This window comes from Anolis carolinensis, chromosome 2 (genome assembly GCF_035594765.1).
Source record: "Anolis carolinensis isolate JA03-04 chromosome 2, rAnoCar3.1.pri, whole genome shotgun sequence".
NCBI lineage: Eukaryota > Metazoa > Chordata > Lepidosauria > Squamata > Dactyloidae > Anolis > Anolis carolinensis.
In genome coordinates this window covers 7,088,439-7,112,719 of record NC_085842.1, presented here as the reverse complement: position 1 = coordinate 7,112,719, position 24,281 = coordinate 7,088,439, and the positions used below count along the sequence as shown (strand labels likewise).

General features: G+C 41.2%; 1 protein-coding gene across 1 annotated transcript; it reads right to left on the bottom strand.

Moving 5' to 3' along the window:
• Window positions 1-395: 395 nt before the first annotated feature.
• LOC103278140 (oocyte zinc finger protein XlCOF6) lies at window positions 396-23,253 on the bottom strand. Its single transcript, XM_062972987.1, has 4 exons — window positions 23,081-23,253; window positions 13,490-14,094; window positions 9,711-9,831; window positions 396-7,984 (listed from the first exon to the last, which is right to left on the bottom strand). The coding sequence occupies exons 2-4, from the start codon at window positions 14,051-14,053 to the stop codon at window positions 6,480-6,482; spliced, it is 2,190 nt and encodes a 729-aa protein (XP_062829057.1). The 5' UTR covers window positions 14,054-14,094; window positions 23,081-23,253; the 3' UTR covers window positions 396-6,479.
• Window positions 23,254-24,281: the final 1,028 nt, after the last annotated feature.

The window sequence follows — 24,281 nt, the reverse complement described above, 5'->3', positions numbered from 1 at the left end:
ATATACAGTAATTGTTTTATAAGTGTTTGTTTTTGGCTTCTAATGACTGCCGGTTGTGAAGCCGCCCTGCGTCCCTCCCTCCGGGGAGGTGAGAAAGACGGGATACAAATGTATTAAATAAATAAATAAATTTATTTATTTATTTACAGCATTTATATTCCGCCCTTCTTTCTCACCCCGAAGGGGACTCAGGGCGGATCACATGACACATATAGGCAAACATTCAATGCCTTTTAACATAGAACAAAGACAAGACAAACATAGGCTCCGAGCGAGCGGGCCTCGAACTCATGACCTCCTGGTCAGAGTGATTCATTGCAGCTGCTCTCCAGCCTGCGCCACAGCCCATACCCATCAAGCCATGTCAGAGCTTTTGAGAAACAGACAGACAAATGTACATTTTTATAATACAGAGAGATTTTCATTTAATGTTAATCTGTGAGAAGAAGGGCAAGACAAAACTGAAATGCACACTCACGCAAACAAGGCATTTTCTACAACTGAGAGGTTTTTCCCCCACATTGTGCAAATATTGGTTTGCAATCAAGAACTTTTTCTTATTATAAAAAAAAATTCAATCAGGAGTTGGAAAGCAAAGCAAGAATTATACCAGAGAGAGGAAAATCATGAAAGTCATGAGGGGATGATAGTCGGTTTTTCTGCCACACAACATTTTAAAAACAGATTCAGGGTATTAAGGGGCTTCAGGCAGACACCCCAATAGAGTTTCAGGACTGTTCAAGCAATCCAGTGTGCAATCCCAGCTTTAAAATGTCTTCTCTTCTGTGAATAAGCTGATTAAAAAAGAAAGTTGTATTTGCTGGAATTAGATTACTTTCCATGCTGGAGAAAAGAGTATGTTTATAATACAGTAGAGTCTCACTTATCCAAGCCTCGCTTATCCAAGCTTCTGGATTATCCAAGCCATTTTTGTAGTCAATGTTTTCAATGCATTGTGATATTATGGTGCAAAATTCGTAAGTACAGTAATTACAACATAACATTACTGCGTATTGAACTACTTTTTCTGTCAAATTTGTTGTATAACATGATGTTTTGGTGCTGAATTTGTAAAACCATAACCTAATTTGATGTTTAATAGGCTTTTCCTTAATCCCTCCTTATTATCAAAGATATTTGCTTATCCAAGCTTCTGCCGGCCCGTTTAGCTTGGATAAGTGAGACTCTACTGTATGTGTGAATATTATAACTGGGTTGTTGTGAGTTTTCTGGGCTGTATAGCCGTGTTCCAGAAGCACTTTCTCCTGAAGTTTCGCCCACATCTATGGCAGGCATCCTCAGAGGTTGTGAGGTCTGTTGGAAACTAGGCAAGTAGGGTTTATATATCTGTGGATTGGAATGTCACATGTCAGGAGGGCTTTGATTGTGTCCTCCTGCCTTTTGGTCTATATGGCCCTAATGCTCTCTTCCAATGCTTTGATCCTATTCCTGATCTCTTCCCACATTCTCAGCATTTGCATGACTCTTCTCCTGGTGAGTTTTGAGGCCTGATTTGAAGATATACCTCTTCTCACATTACAAGCAGCCAAAGTCAGCCAGAACAGAGCACTTGATGAACCTGTTTGGACACAAAATATTTTTGGAGAACACCAAAATGCTGGACCAGTCTGACAACTATCATGTCAGGCTACACAGAGAAGCCAATGAAATCCACAAAAAGCATGTGGATCATTTCAACAGTAAGGAGGAAACCATGAAAATGAACACAATCTGGACACCAGTATTAAAGAAAACTCCATAATAAGGACAGTAAATAAAGAGCAATTTTCAGAAAACAGGGGAATTCCAGGCATGAAACAATCAGGGCCAGCTAACACCGCCCAACAAAGGATTCCCTCAGGCAGTAAACAGTCAAGCTTTGAAGTTGCAAGGTCATCCAATACTAATCAAGGTAGCCAATTGCAACATTAAGGAGCCCCCGGTGGCGCAATGGGTTAAAGCCTCGTGACTTGAAGATTGGGTTGCTGACCTGAAGGCTGCCAGGCTCGAATCCAATCCGGGGTGAGCGTGGATGAGCTCCTTCTATCAGCTCCAGCTCCTCATGTGGGGGCATGAGAGAAGCCTCCCACAAGGATGATAAAAACATCAAACAACCAGGCGTCCCCTGGGCAACATCCTTGCAGACAGCCAATTCTCTCACACCAGAAGCGACTTGCAGTTTCTCAAGTCACTCTTAACACGAAAAAAAAATTGCAGCATTCACACTTGCCTCAAACAGTTCTTTTTCCCACCCTGGACCTTCCACAGATATATAAACCCCACTTGCCTCGTTTCCAACAAACCTCACAACCTCTGGGGATGCCTGCCATAGATGTGGGCGAAACGTCAGGAGGGAATGCTTCTGGAACACGGTACAGCCCGGAAAACTCACAGCAACCCAGGTGTCAAAGCCTTTGACAACAAACGTTGATAGCTATTAAGACCTGAATCTATGTTGGATCTTTGGATCTTCTTCTCCAAGTTGAATATTTGGATGCCTACTGAGGACGAAATGAATCTCAACGTGGAAAAATGTTCAGCATTACACTTAGGCAATAAAAATTAAATGCGCAGATACAGTCCATGTGAAAGGGATCCTGATGTGAAAGTGATCCAGGAGTCTTTAGCAGACCACAAGCTGAACGTGACTCAACATTTGGATGCAGCAGCTTTAAAAGTCAATGTGATTCTAGGCTGCATCAAGAGGAGCTCGGTTGGGGTGAGCACCCGATAGTCAAGCCTAGCTCACTGTTTACCTAAGCAGTTCAAAAACAGCTTAGAGTTGCAAGTAATTAGGTACCGCTAATTAAGTGAGGGAGGTATTTTACGACACTATATATATAAAAAAAAGACCAGAAATGCCGGCGACCAAAAGAAAGGAGGAAGTCCTGATGGCTTTTCGTCATAGAGAATCGAGACCTGAATCGAGACCTCACCTGGAACATTTGTGTTCAGTTCTAGTAGGCACCACAATTCAAGGAGGATATTCACAAGCCAGGATGCGTCTAGACAATAGCAACTAAGTCAAACTCCATGAAGAGCAGGTATGTTTGATTGGAAAAAAGAAGGCAGAGAAGGAAAGTACGAGCCATGTTTAAGTATCTGAAAGGATGTCACATTGAGGAAGGGCCAACACGTTTTCCGCTGGAGACTGGGACAATGGTTCCAAGTTGCAAGAAAAGCTATTCTTTCTAAACATTAGAAAGAACTTTCTGATGGTAAGAGAGCTGTTCAGCAGTGGAGTCTCCTTCTCTTGCCATCTGTTGTAAAGGCTTTAATTGTGCACGGCACAGAGCAATGGATTCAAATGGTAGGAAGATTTGGAACGATATGTCATTGAGGATATTGTTTTCCGCTTCTCTAGGACACAAAGCAGTGGATTCACACGGCAGGAAAAGAGATTCCACGTAAAAGAGATAGTAAGAGCCATTCGACAGTAAAACATGCTGTTTAGGAGTGTGGTGATGTTGGTTGGCCATATGTCAGGAGGGCTTTGATTGTGTCCTCTTGCCTGTTGGTCTGCATGGCCTGTTGGAAATAGCAATCTTCTTCCTATACTACTTATTTGTGATGTATATAATTCAGGTTATATTATACTGTATATGGCATGGCCTCTGTTGGAAATAGCAATCTTCTTCAAGCCTCCACTACTTATTTGTTTTGTATATAATTCAAGTTATATTACATTGTATATGTGTGTACTGGTATGCAGTTTTCCTTAATTCTTTGTTGTGGGAGAGACAGCAGACCACGCGATCAGATCTGGGATTGTTCAGGGCTCAGACTCCATTTTACGAACTGCACGGTTTAGACTTCAGCAGGAACTGTTTGCTTTAGACTTCAGTAGGAACTTTGCTTTCAGACACCAGCAGAAACAGATACAGTAGAGTCTCACTTATCCAACATTCGCTTATCCAATGTTCTGGATTATCCAATGCATTTTTGTAGTCAATGTTTTCAATACATTGTGATGTTTTGGTGCTAAATTTGTAAATACAGTAATTACAAGATGACATTCATGCATATTGAACTACTTTTTCTGTCAGATTTGTTGTCTAACGTGATGTTTTGGTGCTTCATTTGTAAAATCATAACCTAATTTAATGTTTAATAGGCTTTTCCTTAATCCCTCCTTATTATCCAACCCAAGCTTTTGATGAGTAAATGACAAAGTTGACATGGATTGATTTAAGGATGAAACATGAGGATCTCGGACGAATGGAATTAATTATATATACGTTTTTAAGGTTTTATAATGTGTTTTAACAATGTTATTAATAGATCTGTTATTGTTTTGTTTTTATGATTGTATTTTGGGCATTAAATTTTGCCAATTTTAAATTTGCCCGGGGCTGTGGCGCAGACGGGAGAGCAATGAGTCACTGACCAGGAGGTCATAAGTTCGAGGCCCGCTCGGAGCTATGTTTGTTTGTCTTTGTGTCCTGTGTTAAAAAGGCATTGAATGTTTGCTAATATGTGTATTGTGATCCGCCCTGAGTCCCCTTCGGGGTGAGAAGGGCGGAATATAAATGATGTAAATAAATAAATAAATAAATAAGCCGCCCTGAGTCCCCTCGGGTGAGAAGGGCGGGATATAAATGTTAAAAATACATAAATAAATAAATAAATATTCGCTTATCCAACGTTCTGCCGGCCCGTTTACATTGGATAAGCGAGACTCTACTGTATATGCTTAGAGACTTTAGTAGGAGTAGAGTGCTGTACAGAAGCCATTAAACTTTCATCGCAGAAACAGAGACTCAAGAGATGGGCTTTAGCACAGGTGGTAAATCACCAGCAGTAATAAGATCTACCAACTGAAAGGCAGCCTGTTCAAAGCATGGTCGGGGTGGGCACACGGCTGTCAAGCCCAGCTCACTGTTTACCTAAGCAGTTTGAAAACAGTCAGTAGAGAAATTAGGTACTGCTAATTAAGCAGGGGAGGTATTTTACGACACCATAAAAGAAAAAGACCAGAAATGCCGGTGATCACAAGGATGGAGGAAATCCTGATGGCTCTTCGTCATAGAGAATGAAGCAACAGCACCCCCCTAATTGCCTTGCATGAATGCCATGTGTCCAAGAGGTCATGGCATCATTTTTCAAAAGGTTTTGGCTTCTAACAAGGTCACGCCTTTCCAAATCTATATATATATAAAAGGGTAATGAAATTTCGGCCTAGGAAAAAACAACAAAACTACACATCCCAGAAACACTAAACTTGGCAGCACAACCCCTCATCCATGCCTCTACGTTCATACAACAAAAAGAAAACAAAAATAAAGTCCTAATTAGAGGGAGAGGAAAAATTGTTTTTATCCAATTGCTGAAAGTTAGAAGGCTAAGCTCCACCCACTTGGTCTCCTAGCAACCCACTCAGCCCAGGGGACAGGCAGAGTTAGGCCTCACTTAGGCCTCTTCCACACTGTCTATAAAATACAGATTATCTGATTTTAATTGGATTATATGGCAGTGTAGACTCAAGGCCCTTCCACACAGCTATATAACCCATTTATAATGGACTTAATGTAAGGTAAAACCTTTACCCTTGACCTTAACTACCACCAATTCCTCAATACTTTATTTTCCATACCACCATACTTCGCCACAGCAACGCATGGCCGGGCACAGCTAGTATTAGTATTAAAAAACCTGAGAGTGTGCACTCTTTTCTTTGATTGCCTACTCTTTTCTTAGATAGCCTTAAAAACCTGTTTCTGTTGGACTCTTTACCTTTAAAACCTGAGTCTGGGCTGATTCTTGAGTGTGGGCTAGCTGTAATTAAGGCTTGCTGCTCTGCTGTTTGGAAGCTGAGGCAAGGCTATTGTTATTGAAAGTGTTGACTTCCTGTTGAAGCTTTCTGAGCCATGCTTCCCCTCTATTCTGCCTTGGTCAGACCACACCTGGAATACTGTGTCCAATTCTGGGCACCACAGTTGAAGGGAGATGTTGACAAGCTGGAAAGCGTCCAGAGGAGGGCGACTAAAATGATCAGAGGTCTGGAGAACAAGCCCTATGAGGAGAGGCTTAAAGAGCTTGGCATGTTTAGCCTGCAGAAGAGAAGGCTGAGAGGAGACATGATAGCCATGTACAAATATGTGAGGGGAAGTCATAGGGAGGAGGGAGCAAGCTTGTTTTCTGCTGCCCTGCAGACTAGGACACGGAACAATGGCTTCAAACTACAGGAAAGGAGATTCCACCTGAACATTAGGAAGAACTTCCTCACAGTGAGGGCTGTTCGGCAGTGGAACTCTCTCCCCCGGACTGTGGTGGAGGCTCCTTCTTTGGAGGCTTTTAAACAGAGGCTGGATCGCCATCTGTCCGGGGTGCTTTGAATGTGATTTCCTGCTTCTTGGCAGGGGGTTGGACTGGATGGCCCATGAGGTCTCTTCCAACTCTACTATTCTATGATTCTATGATTCTATTATAAAATATCCAAAAGGTTATGGAGATTTCCATTTCCCAAAAGTCTCTGACCCTTATGCCTGATCTCTTCCCACGCTCTTGGCATTGGCGTGACTCTTCTCTTGGTGGGTTTTGAGGCCTGATTTGAAGATGTAGCTCTTCCCACACTCCAGGCATTGATAGGGCTTCTCTCCTCTGTGGTTCATTTCGTGCCCAAGGAGATTCCTCTTTTCCATGAAGCCTTTCCCGCACTCCTGGCATTTATAGGGCTTCTCTCCCGTGTGGGTTTTCTGGTGCCTTTTGAGGTCTCCTTTCTGGCGGAAGCATTTCCCGCAGGCCTCGCATTTGCACGGCTTCTCTTCCGTGTGGGATTTCCGGTGCCTCTTGAGAGTCGCTTTCTGACTGAAGTTCTCCCCGCACTCGAGACAGGCGTACGATTTCTGCTCCGCGTGACTATTCGAGTGGATTTTGAGGTTCGCTTTGTAGATGAAGCTCCGGTCGCACTGCAGGCATTTGTAGGGCTTCTCCCCTCTGTGTTTCATTTCGTGCCCAATGAGGCTCCTCTTCTGAATGAAGCCTCTCCCGCACTCGGTGCATTTATGTGGCTTCTCCCTGGTGTGGGTTTTTTCGTGCCGCGTGAGGGTCGATCTCCAGCTGAAGCTCTTCCCACACTCCTGGCACGTGTAGGATTTCTCTTCCGTGTGGCTGTTCTGGTGGCTCTTGAGGATCGATTGGTAGATGAAGCTCTTCCCGCACTCCAGGCATTTATAGGGTTTCTCTCCCTTGTGGTTCATTTCGTGCACGGAGAGATTTTTCTTCAAAGCAAAGCCTTTCCCACACTCCAGGCATTCGTGCGGCTTCTCCCCGGTGTGGCTTTTCTGGTGCGCCTTGAGGCTCGCTCTCCAGCGGAAACTCTTCCCGCACTCCAGACAGGTGTGTAGTTTCTCTTTGATGTGGCTATTCCGGTGGTTTTTGAGCACCGATTTGCAGCTGAAGCTCTTCCCACACACCAGGCATTTGTACGGCTTCTCTCCCCGGTGGTTCATTTCATGCACAACAAGGCTTCTCTTCTGGGTAAAGCCTTTGCCGCACTCCAGACACGTGTAGGATTTCTCTTCCGTGTGACGGTTCCGGTGCTTTTTGAGGAGGAATTTGCAGCTAAAGCTCTTCCCGCACTCTAGGCACGTGTAAGGTTTCTCTCCTCTGTGATTCATTTCGTGCACAACGAGACTCCTCTTTTGGGTAAAGCCCTTTCCACACTCCGAGCACCTAAATGGCTTGTCCAACATATCCGATTTATCATAATTTGTAAGAGGTGCTATAGACACAAAGCTTGCTTCCAGTTGATGGCACTCAGTCTGGCCTTTCTCTATATGGTTTGCAATATGGTCATCGAAGCATGATGGCTGGTCATTCTCGTAAACATCTATTTTCTTATGGACTGGGACTTCCCTGGTGTTGGCAGGGCATGGATTCCTACTATATTCTTCCGCCTCTATTCCCATGCTCCTTTCTTCTTCTGTTTTCACCGACACTTTACATGGTTCTTCCCCGTTTTCATTCACCTGCCACATACCACCTTGAAAAATAATAATCAAACAATAAAAAAGAAATTAAAAAGAGAAGATACACCAAAACATCATGTTTTACCACAAATTTGACAGAAAAACCAGTTCAATACGCGGTAACGCTATGTAGTAATTACTGTATTTATAAATTTAGCACCAAAACATCGCAATGTATTGAAACCTTGACTACGAAAACATTGACTACTAAAAGGCAGACTATGTTGGATAATCCAGAACGTTGGATAAGCTAATGTTGGATAAGTGAGACTCTACTGTATGTGTGTGCGTATAATTCCTTGTATTTTCTAAATTATTTTGTCAGTGGTGAAACATTTTTCAGTGGTCATAACATCCAAGCTGAGTTTGTTGTTGCAAGGCGACATAAGTGGGGGCGCTGCTGTGGGGGCTTAGCAGTTTTTGTTTCAGTCGAGCTAGACGCTGAGTGTCAAATTGTGACTAATCAGTCTAACAACAATATTTTAGCTGTAGAGATAAACCTCAAGGATAACCAGGTTTTATTTTGTATTAATGTCTATGTGCCTCCAGTAAATTCAGCGTATTCTGCCAAAGAGGTGTGGCGGTTTTTAGATACAGCCTTGGGAGATAGGACCACTGGTTTGGAAAATACGAACATTGTTTTAGGAGGTGATTTTAATGCAAGGATGGGTAAATCCAACGAGGAACTAGCTCAGCATTTTGGGTTATATTTAGAGAACCAATTCTCACTTAATAGAAACTCAAGAGACGTGAAATTTAATAAGAATGGGCTGGAACTTTTCTTACTAGCCTATAAACATTTTTTATTAATCATGAATGGCAGCCATCTAGAGGAGTCATACACTTATCACTCAGTAAGAGGGGGAAGTGTTCTAGATTATTTTATAATCTCACCTGGGTTGTTGCCAGCAGTCAAAACTTTTATAGTGGACATACGTCCAGAAAGTGACCATCACCCCATTAAACTAGTCATAAAAACAGACGTAGAGTTTGTTGTTGTTGTTGTTGTTCTTCTTCTTATTATTATTATTATTAGTGTATGACACAGCAAACAAGATAGATATGCTGGATTTCGTATCACAAAACCACAAGTCGAACACTTCCCAAGTGTCTAGGACTGTGTGATGTATTTTCGGATGATGCGCGCACATCCCAGTAGGGTGGACTTTTGCAGCTGGCAGATCGTAATTATTATTATTATTATTATTATTATTATTATTATTATTATTATTATTATTGCTTATTTATACCCTGCTTTTTCTCCCCACAAGCGGCTTAGATTAAAATAATTTCAGTACAACTTGAAATCTACAAATATGTAAATGTTAAAACAGAAAATATCATTTGCGTTATGCCTCCACAAGATTTCTCACTGTTTACTCCTGTTAAGCCCTAATTGAGTTAGAGAAGATTAGTATTTTGTGTATAGTTTGCGTCTTAGAGCTCCAAAACACCTGGAGGGCCACGGGTTATAAACAAAAGGTTTCAATAATAGGGATAATTTATAGCTTATTTCAAAGCTCTTACCATAAAACACCTTTCAATTAGTGTTGAGTAAATGTTCCTGTGAAGACAAGCTTCTCAAAAGTACTACCTAGATGGGAATTGTTTCTTCCCATTCTGGTCAGAAACCAGATGTGCTGAACATTAGTAACTTGTGACCGTATGAAACAAGACGGTAGAAACAGGTAACAATTCCTAAACTGTTTTCTACTGACCAAGAGGCAGAGGGATCCTTACCGAAAGAGGCCAACGTCTCATAATTCTCCTCCATGACCTCCCAGTGCAGGGCTTGTTGATCCGGATCAAGCAGGATCCACTCCTCCTCACTGAAATGTACAGACACATCCTCAAAAGTCACCTGAAACAAGAAGATTTGGACATGGAGATCAATAATTTATTTCCCACTACTAAGCAGAATCCAATATATACCAAAGCGGATCATACAGAAATGGGAACTCAGGGTTCAAAGAGAGAACTTGGGACTTTTGGAGTAGCTTTAAAATAGAGTGCAATGTTTACACAAATTATATTTACTCCAGTAGCAGTAATAGTAGTAGTATTCCTGCTTTTCACCTTATAAAGCAGGCATGGGCCAACTTCGGCCCTCCAGGTGTTTTGGACTTCAGCTCCCACAATTCCTAACAGCCTACTGGCTGTTAGAAATTGTGGGAGTTGAAATCCAAAACACCTGGAGGGCCAAAGTTGGCCCGTGCTTGTTATAAAGACTTTGCATTTCCAAATTTGCATGCTAATATTGTCATTGGTGAGTCCTCCGATAGTGCAGTGAGTTAAACCTCTGAGCTCTGAACTTGCTAACCGAAAGGTCGGTGGTTCGAATACAGAGAGCGGGGTGAGCTCCCACTGTTAGCCACAGCTTCTGCCAATCTAGCCGTTCGAAAACATGCAAATGTGAGTAGATCAATAGGTACCACTCTGGTGGGAAAGTAATGTCGTTCCATGCACATGACATTGGAGGCGTTGAATGCTCTTCGGCTTAGAAATGGAGATGAGCACCCACCCACAGAGTCAGACACAACTATACTTAATATCAAGGGGATACTTAATATCAATTAGTTCTTTAATCAGAACATTACATCATAGTCTTTACACCATCTCCCACGATAAACTAAGCTTGGGATCATCTCTCCTCATCTCCCCGCTTCCCTAGTTCCCAACTCCTTATGTTCCTTCTATTTTTATCAGTTTTATGCTAATTTATGCAATGCTTTTGGTACAAAATAAATAAAAAGCTCCTTAAGTGACTAGGTGTCAATCAAACATTCTTGGCTACTCTCACACTTGAACTCCCATCTGCTAATGAGCTTACATTCCATATTCCTTTAAATTTATGCTTTATGGTATGACATTAAAGTTGCTTTCCCTTCATGTTGCTTTTCCGATGGAAGTCCTGACCTTTATTTAGGAAACTCTACAGACAGGTGAAGTAATAGGGCAATTCCACAATTATGTGACAAAAATATGAATGGAAGGAATGAATGAATGAAAGCTAGCTAGTAATTTTGGAGATACCATTCTAAAATATTAAGGCCTGCAAACCATTAACTATCTCTGACACTTGTCCATGCACTTTATCAAAAGCCCTTGAAATTGCATATTTTCTTATGCTCAACTCCTATTTATCCACAGTGGTTGATGTTTGTATCATTACCTCATTTTGCTTGGTCATTTTATGTTTTATTGTATATTATGTTTTAACCGATTATTTTACTTGATTGTTGTACCATGGTTTTTAGTTATTGATATGTGTCTTAAATTGTTATACTTTGTTTCTGTGTTGGGCTCGGACCCATGTTAGCCGCCCCGAGTCCCTTTGGGGAGATGGTGGTGGGATAGAAAAATAAATTATTATTATTATTACTATTATTATTACTATTATTATTACGTGCTTGCTGAACTGTAATTAAAATTTGCTAATAAGACTTGAAATAGTTGACCTGCCTGGTAAACTATGATAAGAACTGCAACTGATAAGAGAAATGTTTACATCAAGTTAAGGAAATGTTTACAACTGTTAAGAAGGAAGTCAACACAAGGCCAACACCAATCAAGAAGAATCAACATCTGGAGCCAGGATGGAAGACGTCTATCATTTATTTACAACTTTGGGACAACATCAGAAAAATATGCTGATTTCTCTCTATTCTAGTTTCAATGTAGTCATGAATAATGAATAATAATATAATAGTAATAATATGATAATATATTACAATAATAATAGAATTTTATATATATATATATATATATATATATATATATATATATATATAAATGTAATGTGCATAATTCCCATGGACTAAACAACAAAACCACTGGACCAAATCGCATCAAATTTGGCCACAAAAGACATAGTCATCCAATCAATCTGAATGCGGCAGCGTGTCAGCAAAAATGGCTAGGTGTGTCAGTGCTGACACGCGTGTCATAGGTTGGCCATCACTGGCCTAGAGTGACATTAATGCAGCTTCTGCTTACATCGCAGGACATAAGTCACTGGGAATGGAATGTGGGAGGTGACAAGTTCTACTGATAAGCTTCTTCTTCGCTGGTGGCCATCAATTCTGCTGGACATGTGTGTTAGCTGCGCTTATGTACACAGCTGTAAATAACTTCAATAAAAGCTCTGAACCAGCGGGATCGGCAGACAGCTATGTGTGGATGTTGGTTCGTGCGTCTAAGCAAATGCTAGATTGCCAACGGAGGGAAGAATTGAGACGGAGAGCTGTAAGGGTCTCAATTCAACTCTCACATTGACAATAAATTCATGGAAAATATTATTATGTGGTAGACGTATTTGGGAGTTTTGAAGTTTTAAAGGTAAAGGGAAAGGTTTCCCCTGACGTTAAGTCCAGTCGTGTCCAACTCTGGGGGTTGGTGCTCATCTCCATTTCTAAGCCGAAGAGCCGGCGTTGTCCGTAGACACCTCCAAGGTCATGTGGCCGGCATGACTGCATGGAATGCCGTTACCTTCCCGCCGAAGTGGTACCTATTGATCTACTCACATTGGCATGTTTTCGAACTGCTACATTGGCTGGAGCTGGGGCTAACAGCGGGCGCTCACTCCGCTCCCCGGATTTGAACCTGGGACCTTTTGGGCCGGGCTGTGGCGCAGGCTGTTGAGCAGCCTGCTGCAATAAATCACTCTGACCATGAGGTCATGAGTTCGAAGCCAGCCCGTGGCGGGGTGAGCACTCGTCAATTAAATAAAATAAAATAAAAAAATAGCCCCTGCTCGTTGCTGACCTAGCAACCCGAAAGATAGTTGCATCTATCAAATAGGAAATAAGGTACTACTTATAAAAGTGGGGAGGCAAGTTTAACTAATTTACGACTTTGAATGAGGAAGTGCCGTCAGAGTGGATGATGAAGCAGCTGCTCCCCCCTGTGGCCAGAATCGAACATCCCCTCAGGAGAAGGTTAAATTGCCTCTGCGTCTGTCTGTCTCTGTTTGATGTGTTTATGGGCATTGAATGTTTGCCCTATTTGTGTATAATGTGATCCACCCTGAGTCCCCTTCGGGGTGAGAAAGAAGGGCGGAATATAAATACTGTAAATAAATAAATAAATAAATAAGTTCAGCATCTCAGCACTTTAACACACTGAGCCACTGGAGGCTGAAGTTTTGGAGTTTTGGGGTTCTGGAAATGTTGATGTGTTGGCAGGCTGCAGTGGAAGCTGGGTCTGGCCTAAGCAGGTGCTTCTTCTAGGAGGGAGAAAAGGATACGATAATATTTGGATGCATGAGATGAATGCATGAACGTGTGTGTGAATGCTGAGTGAAAATGTAACTCCCCTTTTGTCTGTTTGTTAGCCAGTGTAGTTGGTTGTTGTGAATCCAACCAACCATGTATGCCTAAGTCATTATTTGTTGTTCTGTAAAAGTTCTGCTATACCTCTCAGACTGAAATTGCAATAAAAATAACCTATGCTTTCAAAGTTATTGAAAAGTTATTCATAACAATTATCCCCAGAATTCAATCCTACTTCTGTTCTTTTACCTGATCGTGTTGGACAGACGCCATTTCTCCCACATCAGAAAGAGACAAGTTATTATGTCTTCCCAGGTTGATCCACCCGGAAGAGAACGGCTTGCTGGTCTCCAATGGGATTTCCCAGGTCTGAAGGACCTCTCTCTCCTGCCGCTCTTCCTGCAGCGCCTTCTCCTCTTGTTCCCGACTCAGGAGGAATCCTTCAGCCAAAGCCACGGCCTGGGAACTGGTCTCTGCCCCACATTCCCTCACCCAGCGCTCCATCTCCGCAGGAAGGACGGCCAGGAACTGATCCAGGAGCACCAGGTCCAGCATCTCCGCCTTGGTATGTTCCTCAGGCTTCAGCCACAGGCGGCAGAGAGAGTGGAGGCGGCTGCAAACCTCTCGGGGCCCCAAGGTCTTCTGGAAACAGAAGCGCCGGAAGCGTTGGCATTGAAGGTCTACGCTGAGCTCCTTCTCCTCCAAAGCTTCCTGACCCATTTTGCCTGGGACCCCAACCCTTCTCTTGCCCCACATTTTGCAGGGGTTTCTTCCCCCTTCAGGGCTGGTCTGGTTTGGCTCCTCCATCCTCATTCTGGTCTCCTTCTCATTCCGAATATGTCACGAAGCAAAGGCTATGCAAGACAAAGGGGAGACCAAATCAGAGAAAGTAAAGTAAGTCGTCCAAAGCAGGCACAGTTGTGTGTATTCTGTAACTTCTAATGAAGATTAAAAACTTGATTACTTTTATTTTTATTGTCTTTGTGCCTCATCAGGTCATAACCTGTGTGTGTGTGTGTGTGTGTGTGTGTGTGTGTGTGTGTGTGGAGGGGGGTGACTTAAGTTTCTTGCTCAACAACATCTCAAGCAAAAATGTACATATCGCTATGATACTTCATCTCGTTGATGGGAAGCTTCCCATCGGAGTGGAAATTATCTATTGGACAGATGGCAAGCTATTTAACCTCAACAGTCCGAAAGCCAAAACCAAGGTCACAACAACATCTGTTGTAGAACTCCAATATGCTGATGATAATGTAGTCTGTGCGAATTCAGAAGAAGGCCTATAAACCACTCCAAACACCTTTGCAGAAGCATACGAGAAGCTCAGCCTCTTGTTGAACATTGAGAAAACCAAAGTGCTCTTCCAGCAGTCACCAGACAATCATTCTGCAATGCCACAAATACCACTTAATGGTATCACGTTAGAAAATGTTGACTACCAATGAAACCAGAACTATGGCTATTAGGTATACATGAACAAAAATTAGAAAAGAAAAAAGATAAACTTCTGTGTTCTTATTAACAACAGCAGCAAGAATCTGCTATGCGAAGGTATGGGAAAAAAAATCCCAAAGAAAGAAGACTGGCTGAAAAAAATTCAAGAAATTAAAAATATGGATAGGCTCACTTTCCTACTCGCAAAAAGTAAGGGAAAACCAATAAAGGAAACAGATTGGGACAATGTAACAAAATATTTAGAAGGAAAATAGAAGATAAAGATAAAATAAATAAGAATAATAACAATAATAAAGACTGGAAAAACAGTAAATAATTAAATAAATATGATAATAATAATAACATATAGAGATAGGTTCATACAAGGTAACAGAATAAACAACAAAAAGTAGAGAGAGAGAAGGGAAATTATCACCGGAACAGGAAAAAGAGAAAGAAGACAAGTAGAAAGAGAAAGAGAGAAAAATGGAAGAAAGAAAGAAAAGGAGGAAAACCTCCAAGAAGATGCCCGGAAGTCAAAACTACACAAATATCTCTTTTTTAAAAAAATTGTGTTTTAAACCTTTTCTACCTGGACCTCCCCCCCCCCCCCCCACTCCCTGCCACATCCCCTCTATTCCCATACCTCATCCTATTTTATCTTTTTTCCCCTTTTTTCTTTCTTTCTTGTCTCTCTCTTCTATTTTTTCTTTTCTCTTTTTCTTTTCATTTATTTTTTCTTTTTTTCTTTTTATTTTAATGTGTATATTGGAAAAAGCTTTAATAAAGATTATATTTTTTTAAAAAAAAAAGAAAAAAAAGAAAATGTTGACCATTTCCACCCCCTTGGCAGCCACCTCTCCACAAAAGTCAATATAAACACTGAAATACAACACTGCCTGAGCTCTGCAAGTGCAGCATTCTTCCGAATGAAAAAGAAAGTGTTTGAGGATCGGGACATCCGTAGGGATACCAAGGTGCTTGTTTATAAAATCATTGTCCTCCCAACCCTGTTATAAGCCTGGGAAACATGGGCTGTCTACAAACATCACACGCAGCCACCTCTTCACAAAAGTCAACATCAACACTGAAATACAACACCGCCTGAGCTCTGCGAGTGCAGCATTTCTCCAAATGAAACAGAAAGTGTTTGAGGATCAGGACATCCATAGGAATACCAAGGTGTTTGTTTATAAACCTCTTGTCCTCCCAACCCTGCTCTACTGAAGTGATGCTCTTACGCCATCTACTCTGCTGGACTGAATGCCACGTTGTCCGAATGCCCAATCACCATCGCCCAAAGCAGTTACTATACTCTCAACTCAAGAAGGGAAAACGTAATGTTGGTGGGCAGGAAAAGAGATTGAAAGATCGGCTTAAAGCTAACCTTCAAAACCTGGTATAGACACCAAGATAGAAATGGGAAACCCTGGTCCTTGAGTGCTCTAACTGGAGGTCAGCTGTGACGAGCAGTGCTGTGGAATTCGAAGAGGCATGAATGGAGGGAGAAAATGGTAAACATGCCAAGTGGAAGAAGACATGTCAAGCCATGACAGGGACCGCCTTACAACTGGAAATCGATGTCCTCACTCTGGAAGAACATGCGTTTCAAGAATAGGGGTCTAAAGTTACCTACGCATGCACCACCAAGGCACTGCACTTGGAGGGCCATCATATTTGGACAATGAGGGATTGCTTAAGTACTGTATATACATGAGTATCAGCCTAGTTTTTCAGCCCTTTTTTTAAGACTGAAAAGGCCCCCCTCGGCTTATACTCGGGTGAGGGTCTTGGTTGGCTTATATTTGGGTCAGCTTATACTTGAGAATATATGGTACATTTATTATTTTTCTCTATTATTATTGGTATTATTACATTTATTATTTTTCTCTATTATTGTTGCTACTATTACATTTATTTTACTCTATTTTATTATTATTATTACATTTATTATTTTTCTCTGTTATTGTTGCTACTATTACATTTATTTTACTCTATTTTTATTATTATTATTAATACATTTATTATTTCACTCTGATCTTATTATTATTACATTTATTATTTTACTCTATTTATTATTACATGTATTATTTTACTCTATTGTTATTAAAAGGATACATAAGCACATTGACATTGAAGAAGATGAGAATCATGATTTGATCAAAGTTGGACAGTCTTATCTTAAATTTGAGCTTTATGTAAATATTCAAAAACATTTAACCTACGAATGTCTCATTTAATGTAATTTTATTGGTATCTACAGTAGAGTCTCACTTATCCAGCGTTCTGGATTATCCAACGCATTTTTGTAGTCAATGTTTTCAATACATCATTATATTTTGGTGCTAAACTCGTAAATACATTAATTACTACATAGCATTACTGTGTATTGAACTACGTTTTCTGTCAAATTTGTTGTATAACATAACGTTTTGGTGCTTAATTTGTAAAATAATAACCTAATTTAATGTTTAATAGGCTTTTCCTTAATCTCTCCTTATTATCCAACATATTCGCTTATCCAAAATTCTGCCGGCCCGTTTACGTTGGATAAGCGAGACTCTACTGTATTATATTTATATTACTCTATTTTTATTATTATTATTAATACATTTATTATTTCACTCTGATCTTATTATTATTATTACATTTATTATTTTACTCTATTTATTATTACATGTATTATTTTCCTTTATTTATTATTATTACATGTATTATTTTACTCTATTGTTATTAAAAGGATACATAAGCATATTGACATTGAAGAAGATGAGAATCATGGTTTGATCAGAGCTGGACAGTCTTATCTTAAATTTGAGCTTTATGTAAATATTCAAAAACATTTAACCTACTGATGCCTCAATTCATGTAATTTCATTGGTCTCTATTTTTGTTTCTGAAATTTACCACTCTCAGCTTATACTGGAGTCAATTTTTTCCCAGGTTTTTTGGGGGTAAAATTAGGTGCCTTGGCTTATACTCGAGTATATATGGCTGGGGTCCCCAAACTAAGGCCCAGGGGCCGGATGCAGCCCTCCGAGGTCATTTACCTGGCCCCCGCCCTCAGTTTTATAATATAACTAGCTGTGCCTGGCCAAGCGTTGCTGTGGCAAAGTGGTGGTGGTATTGGCTAAAAATTGTTGTGTAATTTTTATTTGACATTTGCAATTTTTTATTAATTTTATTGTAAGTTATGTTTTTATTTATTATATTTTATTATTTTCTTGTATTATTTTGAGTTATTTTCTGTTATTATAGTATTTTATTGTATTACTTTTTAGTGTTTTTTATTATTTTTTATTGGGTTGCTAGGAGACCAAGTTGGAGGAGCTTAGCCTTCTAACTGGCAGCAATTGGATAAAAGCAATTATTCCTCTCTTTCTAATTAGGACTTTATTTTTCTTTTCTTTTTGTTGTATCAACCTAGAGGCGTGGATGATGGGTTGTGTCGTCAAATTTCGAGGTTGGGGGGCCTGTAGTTTTGTTGTTTTGTGGGTCGCCGTGATGCCATCACTCTTTTATATATATAGATATATTGTATATACATATAATATTGATAATAATATTATAATGTAATACAATATAACACTAATAATACCATATAATAATATTAATTATATATTCTATATTACATATAATATTACTAATGATATTACAGTATAGTGGTATAGTTCAATATAGTAATATATAATGCTAATATTGTGCTATGCTAATAATATAATATATTGTATGCACATATAATTTGTAAGCCACTCTGAGTCCCCTTTGGGGTGAGAAGGGTGTGATACAAATGTAGTAAATAAATGCAGTAAATAATAAATAAATAAATAAATTTTAGACTTAGGCTCACCCAAAGTCTGAAATGACTTGAAGGCACACAACAACAACAACAACAACAACAACAACAACAACAACCCTAATTAACTTGACTATCTCATTGGCCAGAAGCAGGACCACACTTCCCATTGAAATCCTGATAAATGTATGTTGGTTAAAATTGTTTTTATTTTTAAATATTGTATTGTTCTTTCATTGTTGTTGTTCTTGTTGTTTTTGCACTACAAATAAGACATATGCAGTGTGCATCGGATTTTGTTTGTATTTTTTTTTTCAAATGATAATCCGGCCCCTCAAGAGTCTGAAAGATTGTGGACCGGCCCTCGGCTTAAAAAGTTTGAGGACCCCTGATATACGGTAAGTAAATCTTGAGTGTGGAAGGGGATGGCTTAAGTTAATGTTTACAGATCCTTGCTCAACAATATCTCAAGTCAAAATGTACATATCTTGAGTGCAACAGTATCACTTTCTTCCTCTATTTGCTTTTTAAATGGTATTAGCCTCAAAGAAAACCGAACTTCCAAAAAGCTAGCATGAGTGGCTTCTTAAAAGTATCACCACACTGTGGCCCTTCCCTTGTGAAATGTAGAATCGCTCTTCTCCTTTAGAGATTGCAAAACTGAGACTGAGGCCTCTTGCACACAGCTGAACTGGAATATGTGGCAGTGTGGACTCAGATAACCCAGTTCAAAACAGATATTGCAGGATTTTCTGGCCTGACATTCTGGGTTATGCGACTGTGTGGATATAGCCCCTTCTACATTATCCTTATATCCCAGGAAATGATCCCAGGTTATCTGCTTTGAACTGGATTATATGAGTCTCCACTGCCATATAATCCGGGATAAGCAGATAATCTGGGATAAGATCTTGGGATATAGAGCAGCATAGAAGGGGCCTGAGATACTGAATGAAACATGGCTAATATTCCCATGAAAAGGTTATACAACAAACTATTTAGGTTAAAGCCGGTTTTAATCCAAACTTTTTTTAAGAATATATGAAAGGGAAGGGGGGAATGGTTTTTAACAATATGCAAGTATTAAAACAGGATTAAATATAAACAGTATTTTAAAAATTTGTAGTTAAAACATATTTAAAAGTCCATTGTTTTTAACTTTCGAATACAGTAGAGTCTCACTTATCCAACACAAACGGGCCGGCAGAACGTTGGATAAGCGAATATGTTGGATAATAAGGAGGGATTAAGGAGAAGCCTATTAAACATCAAATTAGGTTATGATTTTACAAATTAAGCATCAAAACATCATGTTAGACAACACATTTGACAGAAAAAGTAGTTCAATACGCAGTAATGCCATGCAGTAATTACTGTATTTACGAATTTAGCACCAAAATATCACGATGCATTGAAAACATTGACTACAAAAATGGCTTGGATAATCCAGAAAGTTGGATAAGCGAGTGTTGGATAAGTGAGACTCTACTGTATGTTTTAATCGTTTCTAGGAATTTTTAAAATACTGTTTACATTTAATCCTGTTTTAATATTTGCATATTGGTTTATTTGGTCGGCGGTTCGCATCCAGTGAGTGGGGTGAGCTCCCGCTGTTAGCCCCAGCTTCTGCCCAACTAGCAGTTCAAAAACATGCAAATGTGAGTAGATCAATAGGTACCGCTCCGGCGGGAAGGTAATGGCGTTCCATGCAGTCATGCCGGTCACATGACCTGGGACGTGTCTAAGGACAATGCCGGCTCTTCAGCTTAGAAATGGGGATGAGCACCAGCCCCCAGAGTTAGACACGACTGGACTTAACGTCAGGGTAAGACCTTTTCCTTTACCTTACTATCCTAAAAGTACAAAATTCTTTCCGAATTTGGAAGTTAAGCAGGGGCAGCCCTGGTTAGTACTTGGATGGGAGACACTAATGAGTTGGACACGACCAGACTTGATATCAGGGGAAAACCTTTACATTTATCTATATTTTAAATTGTATGCTTTTATGTTAAGCTGCTTTGAGTCTCCTGCAGGAGAGATAAAGTGGAATATAATAAATAGTCAAAATTTGAAAAGGTAAAGGTTTTCCCCTGACATTAAGTCTAGTCATGTCCGACTCTAGGGGTTGGTGCTCATCTCCATTTCTAAGCTGAAGAGCCGGCGTTGTCCGTAGTCACTTCCAAGATCATGTGGCCGGTATGACTGCATGGGCGGGTTGGTGCTTATCTCAATTTCTAAGCCGAAGAGCCGGCGTTGTCCATAGACACCTCCAAGGTCATAACTGCATGGAGTGCCATTACCTTCCTGCTGGAGCAGTACCTATTGATCTACTCACATTTGCATGTTTCCAAACTGCTAAGTTGGCAGAAGCTGGGGCTGACAGTGGGAGCTCACTCCGCTCCCCGGATTCAAACCTGTGACCTTTCAGTCCACAAATTCAGCAGCTCAGCACTTTAACACGCTGTGCCACAATTAATTAAGCCGATCTGTAAACCATTAATACTTTCCCGAAGGAGGAAGGGACTTTCTGTGATTTCCCTGATAGCTGATTAACAGTGAAGTTAATGAACCACTTCACTCACCATAACTTCCCCTTGCTTTCTGCCTCACTTCCCTTAGCAGCCAGTCTATGCTAAATTTCAAGCATTTTCATATCTCTATGCAACCCCATAAACTCATACTAGCAATAAATAAATGATATAGACCTTCTATAGCAAAGGTATGAGAATAATGGAATTTTTTGCAAGGAGGAATCAGATGTGTCTCATTTGTGCAATAATAATAATAATAATAATAATAATAATAATAATAATAATAACTTTATTTTTATACCCCGCCTCTATCTCCCCGGAGGGGACTCAGGGCGGCTTACATGGGGCCAAGCCCGAATAAAAACAGTAGCAGTATAAAACACAGCAATAGACAACAACTTGCACAATAAAAAAAATTTAAACATTAGCCAATAAAAAACAAGAACTAATAAAAACATGGATTAAAACTGAGAGATTATAAAAGTAGACTGGGTAAGGTGCACCATATAAATATTGTAAACACGAGGTGACTGATAAAGTGCTGCAAATTCTGGGAAGTGCAAATTGGGATGGGAATAGACCCTGTGTCTATATCGAGTTGACAAAGGTAAAAAGTGCAAACCGGTACAAGAATGGTCACAGAATCAGATTGCTTCTGGATTAGCAATCTTTATCTAAAGGCTTGAGTAAAGAGCCAGGTTTTCAAGCTCTTTCTGAATGCTACCAGGGTGGGGGCTTGCCTGATTTCCCTGGGGAGCGAGTTCCAGAGCCGGGGGGCCACCACGGAGAAGGCCCTCTCTCTCGTCCCCACCAACCGTGCTTGTGACGGAGGTGGGAGCGAGAGGAGGGCCTCCCCCGACGAACGAAGAGATCGTGCAGGTTCGTAGGGGGAGAGGCGATCACTAAGGTAGGAGGGTCCCAAACCGTTCAGGGCTTTGTAGGTGATCACGTGCACCTTGAATTGGGTCCGGAAGGTGAACGGCAGCCAGTGGAGCTCCTTAAGCAGGAGGGTTGACCGCTCCCTATAATTAGCTCCAGTTAGAAGCAAGGCTGCCGAACGTTGAACTAGTTGGAGTTTCCGGGCCGTCTTCAAGGGCAGCCCCACGTAGAGTGCATTGCAATAGTCCAGTCTAGAGGTAACCAAGGCATGGACCACCGTGGCCAGATCAGACTTCACGAGGTAAGGTCGCAGTTGGCGCACAAGTTTTAATTGTGCAAAGGCCCTCCCGGCCACGGCCGACACCTGAGCATCAAGCGTCAGTGCTGAGTCCAGGAGGACCCCCAAACTGCAATGGACCTGCGCCTTCAGGGGGAGTGCGACCCCGTCAAGCACAGGTGGCCACCCAATACCCCGATCGGACATACGACTGACCTGGAGGACCTCTGTCTTGTCGGGATTAAGCTTCAGCTTATTCGCCCTCATCCAGCCCATCACAGCTGCCAAGCACTGGTTCAGTATCTGGGGGGCTTCCTTGGAGTTCGGTGGAAAGGAGTAGTAGAGTTGAGTGTCATCTGCGTAGAGATGGCACCGAACTCCAAAACTCCGGATGACCTCACCCAGCGGTTTCATGTAGGTGTTAAAAAGCATGGGGGACAGAATGGAACCTTGCGGGACCCCACAGGTCAAAGGCCAGGGGTCCGAGCAGGTGTCCCCCAGCTTCACCAACTGGGAACGGCCCTCCAGGAAGGACTGAAGCCACGACAGAGCCATGCCCCCAAGGCCCATCCCGGAGAGCCGTCCCAGAAGGATACCATGGTCGATGGTATCGAAAGCCGCTGAGATGTCCAAGATGTCCAGCAGGGTCACACTCCCCCTGTCCAGCTCCCTGCGGAGGTCATCCACCAAGGCCACCAAAGCCATCTCAGTACTGTGCCCAGGTCTGAAGCCAGACTGCGATGGGTCCAGAAAATCGGGATGCCTGGGAATGCACCCAGACCCAATCTGGCCTCATGTTTAGCAATGCTGGGCTTGGAATTGGCATCCAGTCTCCATGGAACCACAAATCCCACCTTGGGTTGATTCATGTCAATGAGACTGACCTACTATAAATGGGTATTTATATAAATGCAACTCACCGCAGAAAGAACCGATGCCTCTTCCTTTCCCCAAGCTTGCTGCTCCTTTGCTGTTTTTGCAGCTTCTCTTCCTGGTTCCTGCACGGTGGGCGTGGCTTCCCCTCGAAGCCACGCCCCTTTCCCCGGGGAAGTTAACCCTTTGGGTTCTTTCTGCAATGCTATTGAATCTCCCAACTCACCCTTGCTTCACAGAAGGGCCTGTCTCCATGAATCAAGCTGGATAACTGCAGAATAGAGATTGATATCCTACTACAAATGCCATTACAGGCTAATTCCCTTGCAAGCATGGCTTAATTGGGAACAAATGGAAACCTCTTATTATTATTATTACTAGCTGTGCCCGGCCACGCGTTGCTGTGGCGTTGTCTGGTGGTGTTGGTGAGAAATTGTTGAGGTAGTGGTGGTATTGAATGTCTGTTGTATGGTTGTCTTTATGTTTAGTATGCACACTGAAGTGGATTATATGGCAGTGTGGAGTCAAGATAATCCAGTTCAAAGCAGATAATATAAGATTCTAAATGGGTTATATAGCTGTGTGGAAGGGCCTTATAATCCAGTTAAAATCTGATAATCTGTGGAAGAGGCCTAAGTGAGGCCTAACTGTGCCTGTCCCCTAGGCTGAGTACGTTGCTAGGAGACCAAGTGGGCGGAGCTTAGCCTTCAGACTGGCAGCAATTGGATAAAAACAATTATTCCTCTCCCTCTAATTAGGACTTTATTTTTCTTTTGTTTTTGTTGTATCAACCTAGAGCCGTGAATGATGGGTTGTGTTGTCAAATTTTGAGGTTGGGGGGCCTGTAGTTTTGTTGTTTTGTCCGCTGCCCTGATGCCATCACTCTTTTATATATATAGATTACTATTATTATTATCTATATATATAAAAAAGTAATGTGCATTTTTCCCATGGAGTAAACAACAAAACCACTGAACCAAATCGCACCAAATTTGGCCAAGAAAGACATAGTCATCCAATCTATGTCTTTCAATTAAAAAACCTAGAGAAACAAAGTCCAATTAACAGAAACCCCCCAATTACTTACCATGCATGCACAGAATAAAAAAATAGGGTATAAAAATAATAAGTCTCTATCTATCTATCTATCTATCTATCTATCTATCTATCTATCTTCTATATACAGTAGAGTCTCACTTATCCAAGCTAAACGGGCCGGCAGAAGCTTGGATAAGCGAATATCTTGGA

Excerpts from the sequence above, each read along its gene's own strand:
- LOC103278140 (XM_062972987.1), bottom strand. The coding sequence starts at position 14,053 with ATGAGGATGGAGGAGCCAAACCAGACCAGCCCTGAAGGGGGAAGAAAC. Across the intron at positions 9,832-13,489 it reads CGTCTGTCCAACACGATCAG|GTGACTTTTGAGGATGTGTC; the intron begins GTAAAAGAACAG and ends TTCTTGTTTCAG. Across the intron at positions 7,985-9,710 it reads TGAGACGTTGGCCTCTTTCG|GTGGTATGTGGCAGGTGAAT; the intron begins GTAAGGATCCCT and ends TTATTTTTCAAG.